Below are 12,529 nucleotides of genomic sequence, written 5' to 3' on the forward strand. Positions count from 1 at the left end.
CCTCGCGGCACCGATCCCACTATGCAGGCGGCGCCCTTGCACCAGGGAGGCCTCTCCCCGGCAGAGACCTGACAGTGGAGCTGTACCTGGCTTTCTCCGTGGTTCCGGCCGCTCTCGGCTCTGAGGATGGATTTGGGCTTTCGGGACTTGAAGTTGCCCATACTGGTTCTCAGCACTCCATCCACTAGCGGGGCCTGTTCTACATGTTGCGGGGCCTCGTGGGAGGGCGGGACGAGTTCGTCTATTTGAGCTGCCACCTGTGGGTAGTTCTCTTTATTGTCTTCATCTCTGCAAAGAAAAAAAAAAAAAAAAAAAAAAAAAGACCCAATTTAGAACGCACCCAAAACAGAATAAACCTGCTGTGAAACGAGCTGCTGGAATTCACCAAGCTGTTTTCAAAGGGAGCCCAGGCACGGGCAATATATAGATAGACTTAAAACCCAAAAAACGGAAATGTCATTTTTGTTTAATTTTTATAGTCAGCGTCTCTTCTATCCCAGACTCGCCTGGAGGTCACATTACTCAAAGGTGACATTGTGCTTCAGTCCCTGTCTTTCCTCCAGCACCCACCAACTGCTTGGATTTCAGGCACGTTGACCACCATGAATGTTTATGTCCGGAGACTTGAACCCAGGGCCTCAGGCGAACTGAGCACAGCCCCAGGAATTCCGTCCTTCCTATCACTCTTTCTTCCTGGCCTTCGCTTGAAAACGCTTTGCTCCCATGAGTATCCTATTTCCCTCCCACGATCTCAGCGTGAGACCTTCCGGTTCTGTCTTGAGATCCCAAAGCGCTGTGTTTAAACAGCACTTGAGCGGCAGGCAGACCAACTCCTGGAACGATCGAACAGGTCTCAGTCTCGTAGGCTGAATCCTAGCCATTGGCAAAGGTAAGTTTGCCACATGGATCTGTTTGGAGAGGAGGCAAGTCATTCGGGCAATTTTTAAGTCACGTGATAAGTTGCCCCTAACCAGGCATTTGAACAATGGCTTGAACACAACATAGAAGACACCAGTGTGTGGTCTCCCTCGAGGCTGAGTTACTGAGAGACACGGGTCTGCTAATCCCCGCTATTTTAGAAGCTGAGGTAGGAAGATCAAAAGCTCAAGGCCAGCCTGGGAGACTTAGCACCATCTCAAAACAAAAAGACGAGGACTAGGGATATGACTTAGTGGCAGAATCCCAGGTTCAATTCCTAGTCTCACATGCCTACATCCTACTTGGTTCTGGCAGAGATCGCTCTAGTGGTCTTCCCTCAGCCATCAAGCTCCATATACTATATACCCAAAGGGTAATGTTCTCTTCTGAAATCATTTGCCCCCACTTAAATCTCTACGCCGTTTGCTTTCCGTATTGCTAGCAACGGCAGCCATAACTAAATGAGGGTATAAAAATCGAAGTCGTTGCCTTAGATAATCAATATCGGATAACAATTGTGATTCGCTGAGAGCAGCTACTTCCCAGCACCCTTTGCACCCAAGACAACGCTCTGGTTGAAAGACCCCCTCCCAGAAAGGGAATTGTACAAGCCCAAGGCCCTCAACTATAGAAGTAAAAAGTAAGTTTTTAGATACACAGACTCAGAACTAAAATAAGCCTGAGAAAGTTCAGATGTGTCCAAGCTTTGTGGGACAAGCTGACCCATCATTTAGACGAAACAGACCATAAAAGAAAACAAAATACAGAAACCAGTCTAAATTATTGGTATTGCTTTATGGGTCACCTAACAAGAGATAAGCCCCTAGCCCCTGACATTCCGGATGCCCCAACCTGCACGTATTCTCTTGCTATGTGGCAACCTCATTTGAATATATTTAAAATAGCCAATTGGGTGTAACCATACATCCGCGCCTCACTTGAATCCACCAACCATGCATCTGCTTCTGTAAGCCTGCTTCTGCTCCCCAATACCCTATAAAAACCCGTCCCTGGTTCTGCTAGGCGCGCCAGTCCTCTCGAGCTGACTGGGACGCCCACAGGTACCTGTGTACCCCAAAATAAACCCTCTTGCAGATTGCAGCCTGTGGACTCGGACTGGTCATTGGGCTTGAGGATCTCCCTCCTGAGAGGAAGATTCTCTCTGAGGGTCTTTCATGGTAAAGTGGAATAAGAAGCAGCAAGTCCCTAACACAAGAGGTGAAAACAGACAGATGGAACTCACGAAGCTGCGGGTGGGGGAAGGGGAGGCAAGGGGGCGGGGCAACACCGGGATTGGTGGTCTGGAGCTCCTCGTGTTCTTTCCAGAGAAAGAAAAGAACAGCATCTTTTACAGAAACATTTATTCCTCATTCAGGTAGGAATCTGAACCCCTCGATGACCAAGTCTGAGACATTCAATGTGTTTGGTGAATAACGAAGGGCACGTTGTCAAATTTAACGGAGAAGTTCCCAATACAAGGCTCTCCCCTGGGGATCTCAAAGCTGAGATGAGAATCTCAGAGAGATGTTTGGATTAAAAAAAAAACTGAGATGCCAGATCCAGACGGTCTCTTTTTTTTTTTTCTCCCAAATCAGAACCAAGGTTGAGACGTACCTGAGCCCAGAGCAGTCGTCTTTGTCTTCATGTAAAGAGTCTGTATCTTCGTCACACCTGAGGCAAAAGGGAAGGTGGCTTGTCAGATACAAATGCCTGCTGCAGTACAAGCAGGAAAAAAAAAAAATCTAGAATTGTGTCAAGGCTAACGTGGGAAAATGAAAAAACTCAATGATCCTCACCACTGTCTCTCCAAAGAAAAACAGAACAACGCTCGGCTCCGATTGCCAATGTCAGCCGAGCAACCATACAATACCGACATGCACACCAAAGTTCCTAAACTGAAAACATTGAACCAGCCGAGCCTTTTCACCTCAAGCTTTGTAGTCTGTCGTCTAAGACTTCAGCTCACAACCTTCCCTCTCATACGGTTCTTCGGGTTGTGCTGACCCCCAACCATAAACTTATTTTGTTGCTTCTTCGTAACTGTAATTTGGCTACTGTTATGAATCAAATTGCAAAGAGCTGACATACAGGCTGATGTGGGACCCCTGGGAAAGCGGCAGTCAACCCCCGAAGGGGTCTCGACCCACAGGTTGAGAACCTTTTGGTCTACGCTAACAGGCTCTCACTGACGCCAAGATGCTCCCAGCGTGGGAATACGGGACACCCCGAGGAGTGCTCTCAAAAGAGACCTCTCAACCCTGTATCCAGCACTCTGTCCCGTTCCCCATATCACAACGGCAACCTTGGCGATCTTTCTTTTCTACAAGACTCCTTAATTAGCCTGATGAAAAAGGTTTGGCTCGTCCACGTTGGGGGAAAAAAAATCCCCGGTGTCTCCAACCCCCTGGGGGAAACCTAGAGTAAGAGTGTTGTTCTCCATAGGTAGGAGGGAGTCTTTGTTCCTCTTTCCAGCCATTCACCCTGCCCCGCCCAGCCACACCCTGGAACATTTTCCCATCTCCCATTCCTGTTCACCCTTCACTGGCCAAAGCCAGGAGGTACCAGCTCTGAACAGGAGCCTTCTGAGGCAGATTCACATTCCCTCGCTCGCTCGCTCGCTCGCACGCACGCACGCACGCCTGTAACGGTGTTCGTTTTAATATACTAATGATGGCTCTTCATCCTTAGGTTCTGCCTCCGAGATGTTTTGAGTTGGTTTCTTACTGCATGAAGCATCTGTGGACACAACGGTACTTAGAAAATCACTACAATTCTTTTTCTAGAGCACCGCCGTGGCTCCCGAGCACACAGCATTGCTTCCAGAGGATGCTCAAAGAGCCTTGGTTTTAGGATGACTCTGCTCCCTAGGCAGAATAACTGAGCAGTTTAAACAGCTGAAAAGAGGACCGTTTATTAAGGGTTTGGCTGCCTCCCAGGAGCTCAGTTCGACTTTCGTGACGGTTGATAGTGATTGTCAACTTAACCGGAGTTTCTAGATCATGTTAATTGATGTGGAAAGACCTGGCCTGATTGTGGGCAGCGCCTGACTGCCAGAGGCTCGTCTTCCTTGCTTCCTGACTAGATGCAATGTGGCCAGTCTCCTCAAGCTCCTGCTTTTCCCACCGTGACGGACAGTCCCCCTCAGACTGTGAGCCAAAATAAACCCTTCCTTAAGTTGTTCCTGTCAGTTTGTCTTGCCATGGCAAGGCGAAAAGTTGAACCAATGTGTCTAGAGTTAAGGACCAACCTGCATGTTTTACTTGAACGTCCAGCCCAACGCGGTAAATGCTTCACAGCAATATCAAATTCCTATTAAAGATATTAAGTGTGGATGCCCTCTTCCCTTCTTTCTATTCTTGATTCGGACAAGTTAGACACAGCTATACTCGAGTTAGAGGTATCTACACTCAAGTTAGACATAGGTTCAAAGTAACGTTACTCCTAAAGGATACACGATTTTAGAAAGATCTGGATCCTCTTCTGAGAAATTCAGTGTAGTGAGTAAGCGGAAATAAAACAAACAAACATATGTGCAAATAAAATACGGAGCTTATGCTACATTCAATAGCATATTTAAATATTCATCCCTGGAGATGCTATATAATTAGCCCACAAAATTAACTCAAGAGAGCTCCTGTTCCGTTCCCTTACAGCCTCTTTTTAAATTATGGCTTTTGTGGTGAATTATACAAAGGCCACCTACAGACTTGAACCCTCTTTATTCTAACAGAATATTCCGTCCCCTCTGGCAATAAAACGAAGTTGGCCGAGTTAACAAAATGCCCATCTTGACTGAATCATCTAAACTTCTTTGCCCTCTCAAGTGTTCGGCTACCAACAACTCCATTCTACTTAGCTCATGAAAAGAGCAATTGAGGTCCCAAGTTTTCCTCTCTCCCTCCTCACCGGTATTCTCACACAGCTCACCCTGTAGGCTCTGCGATGTCAACGACAATGTTTTCCGAGAGTGAAACAGAAGACGTCACTGGATATAGAAACCTAGAATCCTCAGTTCTAAGGACTCCGATTCAACCCACAGTCCCAGCCCAGAGTTCAGCAATGCTACCTGGGGACTTTTGGTGGTGATGTGGTTCCCCTCTGTGAGTCACTGTTTTCTCCTCCAAGCATGACAGCTTGAAGACGGAAGGTCAGCACCAGAACCTACAGAGGGTAGGTGCTTTGTGGGCCATGAAGGCTGGACCAGAGATCAGTAGAGGAGAGACATCTCCTATACAATGGCCAACTGCCACTCAGGAGACACGAGCTCAAAACCCTTGGCCCGGCAGTGGAAATGGATGTCCTCCCAGGCCTCAGGGCCCATCCCTGCTCTTTGTGTGGGGTAGAAAATTCTCAGTTGCTTTCCTAGGGCACCACTGACCCCACTCGATCAGCATCTCATTTTTGTCCTCGGCCAGGAGGGCCTTACAAAAGGACAATGCCGGCCCACTAATGAAACTGGATTCTGCCACAGAAAGCTAGAAGCCTGGCTCTCCATGTCCCCAAAGCTGTCATCGACTCAGACTAAGAGCCTACCTGACCGAGCCTGGTGTTCTCTTATAATCCCATAGTGAGGAACGGGAGCTGATTTCCCTCATAGGTCCTCAAAACTGAAAAATACTCTATTAGGTGAGGTAACCGGGGCTCGCAAAAGCAGACACGTTTATATGTGTGTATTTGGGTAGGAGTGGGCAGGGGTAGAGGTTGGGAACCTAGAGAAGGTCCACAAGAGGGAAAAGAATAGAAGTTATGATATGCGGACAAGGAAAGGCAGGCGCAGAGAGATGGGGGAGGGGTGGAGGAGGACGGCTGACTGAAACTAAGGGTGCATGAGAACATTACAAGCAAACCTGTTAATTAAATACTGACTTAAACTTAAAAAAAAAAAACCATCATAGAGATGTGTGCAGAAGTAGCTGTTTGGAAGCAGAGAATGTTGTATAAATATTTGTAATCGATTATGAATTTGAGGAAAGGAAATTTCACAAGTCTCACAATAAAGAGGCATGTGGGGATGCTCTTCGGATTGAGCACTACCCCAGCGGGTCTCCGCAAAGTGCCTAGCTGCCAACATTTATATAGCCACTGTGCTTAGGCGGGACAGAAAATGTCATCAAGGCAGAGTTAACGGCTGATTCCTGGATGTCACTGGATCCTGATGTCCTGGATGTCAACCAAACTGATGGAACCCAGGTTTCTTATGGTTGTACCCTGGTGAAAAGCTGTAAAAACAAAACAAAACAAAAAACAAAACAGGCGTTAAAAGCCTGCTTCTCAGCAAGCATCCTGAGAGCACTCCTCAGCAGGTGGTTCTGGGTAATTCCCTTCAAGAGGTTGTCTGTGTCTGGGATCCAGACTGTGATGGAGAACCTGGTTTTTCTCTCTCTTTTACCATTTTGAAAAGGAAAAAAAAAAAGAACAAACAAAAACAAAACACGTTAAAGACACTTCCAGCTCCAAGACATTCCTCCCAGCCTCCTCAGTCAGCCTGTCATTGGGAGCCCTTCACTTTGGGGTCTGGATCTGGGGTGAGGGGTCCAACCTGTTTTTTTTCTTTTTTTACTTTTTTTCTTTTTTTCAAAAGGAAGCTGGGGACAGGTCACAGCTCAGGACAGTCCATACCTTCTCAGTCCAGCCTGACATTAGGGAGGAATACCGCCCTCGGGGATGGGGGTGAGGGGCAAGTTAATGCCCAAGATTCTAAGACGTGAAGTTCTCCAGGGAATCTCGCTAGTTCCTGCTGCACACCTCGAAGATCACGGGCAGAAGTCACATGACATTCCAGGCTACATTCTCAGAGGCTCCGGAGACAGGAAAACCAGACTTCTTGGAATAACGGGAATAAAGGTGTGCCCATGAGGAGTTAAATAGGAAGAGAGGCCCCAGCTTGCCTGGACGGAGGAGAAATGGTTTCTCTCTCCCTGCAACATCCTACTGATGGCGGAAGTTGCCGAAACACAACCTCTTGGGGAATTACCCAGAACCACCTGCGCCAGTGCTCTCTGGATCACCTGACTGAGATGAGCAGGCTCCAGCCTGACCCTACCTTAGCCCCAAATAGCTCTGAGGGTAGAATGTGAAACTCTGGGTTGGGTTCTGTTTTCTTGAACTGTCTCTTGTAGTCTACCCTAGTCTCAAAAACTGCTATGTGTAACCAAAGATGACCTTGAACTCTAGTCCAATCCTCTTGCCTCTACCACTGAGTACTGGAGATTACAGTAATCGCCACCACCACCATCCCGTTTTATTTTGGTGCTCGGAATCAAGCCCAGGGTTTCATGCATACTAAGCCGCACCCCCAGCCCTGTAGTGTATACTTTTTTAACTTTTATTTTATGACCATTGGCGTTTGCCCACATGTATGTCTGTGTGAAGGTATCAGACCCCCTGATACTAGAGATACAGACAGCTATGAAATGCTACGTGGGTGTTGGGAATTGAACCCTGGTCCTCTGGAAAAGCAGCTGGTGCTCCTAAAGCACTGGGCTATCTCTCCAGCTTCTTCTTGGATTGTAAACTTTTAAGCAGCACCACCCAGCCGCTTAACTAATAGGCTTCTAAAAATGTCATCATCTAACTGTTTCTAGAACCCAAGCTACCCCGGACCTGACTCCAATCCAAATACCCTTTCTAGGTCCTCCCTTAGCCTGAGGATCAATAGCTTTTACAGGAGCCAATCTCTTTTCCTGGTGGTGGTTATCGGTTCGTTTTTGTAAACCAGCCCTTAGAGAACGTTGGCAACGCTGGCACAAATCTAAATACAGTGACCCAGTAACAGACTTTTAAAGCAACACATCTTGAAAAAATGCTGCAGAAGTGAGGAAAGGCTAAGGCCACTCCGATGTTAAAGGTTGGGGGAGAAACTGTATAGAGAATGAGTTAAATTCGCCCAGATCTGCACAGGCATTGCCGAGGTCTGAGAAAAGCCAAGAGGATGCTGCCCTTCATACCTAGTTCCACTCTTCCTTTGACTCTTCCCAGGTCCTCCAGCTGGGGAGACAGAGACCTGGCTCAACTGGACATTGTCTTAGACTCCGGAGTGAGGACCAGAATGTGAATCCCCAGCAGACACTTTAAAGCCGGCTCATCATAGCCATGGTACATATAGAAAGCCCTCAGACTGGGGATGGATGGAGACAGAAGGCTCCCCAGAGCTCATTAGCCAGTCTCAGCCCATCCATAAACTCCAAGTTCAGTGAGAGATGAGACTGAATGAGATCAAAGGAGACATAGGAGGTTAACCTCTGACCTCCAAAGGCACCCTCACGCACACAGTGTTTGAGCGCGCTTGGCACGCAAACGAATACACTCGCACACACATACAATAATCATAACTGGCCAAGCAGTGTCCTTTCAGATTGGACTATCTAACAAAATAGTGCATAGGACGTAGGCTTGGATGTGCCTTCCAGGGCAGAGTTTTTAATTTCCATTTTAATAAGGATCAATACCAGACGCCTGAATCAAAGGAAAAGCTTCTCCTAGTGGAACTTCAGTAGTCTGGGGAAGTGACACTGGACATGGGTGGGGACAGGAGCCAGAGGACCGTCGCCTCTCCAAAACCCTGAAGAGGAAAGGGTCGCCTCAGGACAGACTAAGATCTCATCCAGGACACCTGGTACGTCTGTGTCTCAGGACAGCACCCTCTGGTCCTGCAGGGTAAGGGACTGTGCCCACAGATCCATGAGCAGGCTCATATTATTAAGAGGAAAAGACAAAAAGCGTTCTGTTTGACAACCACTGGTTTAGGATGCCCCCCCTGTCTGAGCTGCGTCTCACCTGTGGCGCTTTGGGTACGTTGTAAGTTCCTTACATTCTTACATTAGCCAGATGGCTTCCCAGACACTACTCACAGCCTCTGAGAAGGAACCTCTGTCACTTCTCTGAGGGCAACGTGATCTTATGCAATCAGAATTCCTTGGGGAGTATCCAAGGACAAGACACTATAGTCTCCCCAGCATGTAACCATAACAGACACACACACACACACACACACACACACACACACACACAGGCCATATGAAAGCTGGAACTAAAAGTCTCCATCTTGAAACCCCTGGGCCTGTGACTGTGGCTGACTCTAGGAATTCAGCCACACAGCGTTCCTAAGAATCAGGCCCAGAAAGCCCAGCAGAGGAAAAGAAAGGCATTACCTGACCACTTAGCAGGAAATTCAGGCCTCATCCTTGGCCACAGATGTCTCTCTGTCTGTCTCTCTCTCTGTCTCTGTCTCTCTCTCTCTCTCTCTCTCTGTCTGTCTCTGTCTCTGTCTCTCTGTCTCTGTCTCTCTCTGTCTGTCTCTCTTTCCCTCCCTTCTCTCTCTCTGTCTCTCTCTGTCTCTCTCTCTCTCTTCTCTCTCTCTATCTCTCTCTCTCTGGCAAGGCACTGTCCCTACCATAACCAGGGTTCCAGACAGTGCATCTTCAAAAGTCAACCTGGTCTTTATTTTAAAGAGACGCCACTTAGGTGAGCTCAAAGCAGGGTACTAAGTCAGTAGCAAACCAAGCAGGATAAGCAAAGGTGCATGGGGAAGAGGCCTCAGGAAACACAGAGGACCCTCAGACCTCCCTCTCCAAGTCTGCAACAGTGGCAGAATCTGAAAGCCAAAAGATGCTTTATCTTTAGCAAACAACCCCCAAGCCACTTGTGGCCTCTGTGTGAAACTCACGTTTCTCTTAAGTAGTGGGATATACAACTCTGCACGCGTGCGCACGCGCGCGCACGCGCACACACACACACACACACACACACACACACACACACACACACACACCCTGCTGCAAAGCTTTTCCGAGTAGCTTTGACCAAAAGTTCCCAGAAGTAAACACTTATTTCCCTATGACAAAACACAATACATACTATACATCCCAGCTATATGTAAATCACATACAGTGCCAGCAAAATCTACATGTTTGCTTCCAATATATAGATTTTATTATTAAGAAAATACTAAGGAAGAAATGACCAGAATAAAAACGAGGCACTATAATCGTCAACACACACACACACACACACACACACACACACACACACACACACACATGGGCTGGCCTGGAGTAAACCATTATTTCCCTCCGTCCACTCTGAACTGTTGTTAGTCAGGCGAGGCGTTTCACATTAGCGTGGCCAGATGAGAAAAATTACAAGAAGGCATCTAGAAAAGTTTACCGCGCTGTCTTAAAAAAAAAATCAGTACACACGGAGGAGGGAGATGAGTTTACCCTGTTTAAATATGCCGGAATTAAACTCCAGCTCTCTCACATCGGTCTATTTGGGGCAAATGTACACAGCCTGCACGCCATGAAAACTGACACTCATGTTGGCAAAATACCACCCAGCTTCCTTTCTGACATGTCACATAGATTTTTTTTTTAAGCTAAGCTCCAAGATTGCATATTTGGGGGCACAGAGCCTCCCGCAGCAAACAAGCTAGGTGTATTACTCCCTCCCACCCCCATTCCCCCCACCCCCAGTTGCTAAAATACTGGTTGCAACCTGTGTGAGGTTTGTGGGTCCCTCCAGCCTCGCAGCCCTCGGTTCCCGGAGACAAAGCATCGCCTGGGAAGAGGGGCTGGGAACTGGGGTGGAGTGGGGTGGGGTGGCAGCGGGAGGGGGATACCTTCACCCCAGTTGCTTCGGAGACAGGAATGCAAGTCGATTGTAATGGCAAGAAGCACTTACTCAGTTACAGCGGCGCTGCCGAAGGAATTATCCTGAAGGCTGAAACAGAAACAAGAAAACATGAGCCAAGTCCGGCGGGGGAGCCGTCTCCCTAATTGCTCTCCCCGAGTTAGAGCATGCACACAAACATGGCATTGCCAGGCAAGTCTTAGGGCTCGCCCGGCTCGCTCGCTCTACCTTGGGCTGCTGTCTGCACATGCTCCTGACGACACCCCCAGCAGGGGCCCAGCGGCACCGGCAAACCACAAAGCCCAGCAGTCTGCGAGGCTGCGGGGACGATGGGGCGGGGCGCGGCGGCGCGCGACCCAGGGCTTCTGCCCCAGGAACCTGGAGCTGCTCCTCGCAACCCTGGTAGCCAGCTAGGAGCTATAGGGAGTCCAAATTGCTTGAGCCTGCCACCTCAGCCTCAGCTGGCAATACGGATATCCCCCCCAGTGGATGCAATGCCCGCCTCCCATGGCTTGTTACCTCCCCAGCCCCCACACCACCCGGGGGATGCAAACGTGAAAAGATGCTTCTATCGCTTTTCCTGAAAGCAAGGAAGGATCGAAAAGGGGGAAAGGATATTTGACTTATTTTCACTGTGATGGTTTTTACTGCCTAGAACAAAAGAGGCTCCCAAAGGCAGGCTGCATCCTGACAGGTCGGTCTGCGCTCTTGTTATTTTATTCCGCGGGAGGAAGCGCCCAGCTTGGGACCACGGAGCTGTGAATGAATCTAAGCAGGGCAAGTGTAGAATGCTTTACAGGCCTTAGTCGGTGCCTAGGACACTAGGGAGATAGAATCCTACACCCACAGCAGCACGGCACCTTCACAAAAGATGGAGTGACAACTCATAAACGTTCCCTTCAATGGAGTCTGCTCTGTTGGGGAAAGGGAGGGCCGGTCAGCCCCACCCCCGCCCCGCTTTATTCTTGCTTGGGGATGTTTACCCTGCTCTGTTCTCATTGTCCATGTTTCCTGACGTGTTGCCCTTGACTTGGAATAAACAGACGTCTCTGAAAGACCTGTCTCTGAATTTTGAAATACGATCCCAGGATAGTACAACATGTACGTATTGGACCATACTGTGCATGTATTCTTACTCCTACTGTCCCATGGAACTAGGTTGTGGATGGCAGACACCTCACCGTGTTTGTGGCAACGTGAGGTCTAATCGCAGGCTAGCTTCCTGTCCACAGATCTGAAGACTGTCAAGTTCCCAAATGCCCCTGCCCTCAGGGGCTGTGGTGCTCATTCTGGGTAGTCCAGTGTGGGGAAAGACCAGCTGTTTTGTTGTGTAAACATCTCCAGTGATTCATCTGGGATGGGAAGGAAGATCGCTTTCAACTGAGAAACAGCGGTGGATACGAGTGCTGTGGGCCTATTGAAAATAAAAGGAACCCTCGGAGAGATCCAACAAGCATTTGAAAGAGTCAGATGCAGATACTAGCACCCAACCAATGGACAGAAGCCCCGGGGATCCCTGTGGATGAATTGGGAGAAAGCTGAGGAGGAGGGGGAAGAAAGGCCTCGTGAAAGACCAGAAGTTTCAACTGACCTTGACCCCTGAGATCTCTCAGACACCGAGTCACCAACCAGGCAGCATACACTAGCTGATATGAGATGCACCCCCCGACACCCTCACACCCCCGCCCCCACCCTCCCACCCTCCCACACCCCCACACCCCCACACACATATACAGCAGACGACTGCCTGGTCTGACTTAAGTGAGAGAAAATATACCTAACCTTCGATACACTTGAGGCCCCAGGGAGTAGGGAGGCCTGGTGGGGTGGGGACATCCTCTTGGAGAAGGGGAGCAGGGCGGGAGGAGGGGGATGGGATGGGATGGGGAGCGAGCGGTGGGGGAGGGAGAGAAGAGGAGACCGGAAGGGAGAATGAAGACTGGACTGTAAAAAAGGGTTATGGAATAATAAATAAATAAATATT

General features: G+C 48.7%; 1 protein-coding gene across 3 annotated transcripts in view; it reads right to left on the bottom strand.

Moving 5' to 3' along the window:
• The window catches only part of Fam13c (family with sequence similarity 13 member C), a 113,949-nt gene extending 103,005 nt beyond the window's left edge, over positions 1-10,944 (bottom strand). For 2 of the 3 annotated variants that reach the window (XM_032889151.1, XM_032889150.1), the window contains exons 1-3: positions 10,597-10,767; positions 2,533-2,589; positions 87-288 (exon numbers count right to left, since the gene is read on the bottom strand). In XM_032889151.1, the coding sequence (XP_032745042.1) occupies positions 87-288; positions 2,533-2,589; positions 10,597-10,658 (321 nt within the window). In that variant the 5' untranslated portion in view covers positions 10,659-10,767. The other variant, XM_032889152.1, reaches the window with a different exon arrangement.
• Positions 10,945-12,529: the final 1,585 nt, after the last annotated feature.

The sequence above is a fragment of the Rattus rattus genome, chromosome 18 (genome assembly GCF_011064425.1).
Source record: "Rattus rattus isolate New Zealand chromosome 18, Rrattus_CSIRO_v1, whole genome shotgun sequence".
Lineage (NCBI taxonomy): Eukaryota > Metazoa > Chordata > Mammalia > Rodentia > Muridae > Rattus > Rattus rattus.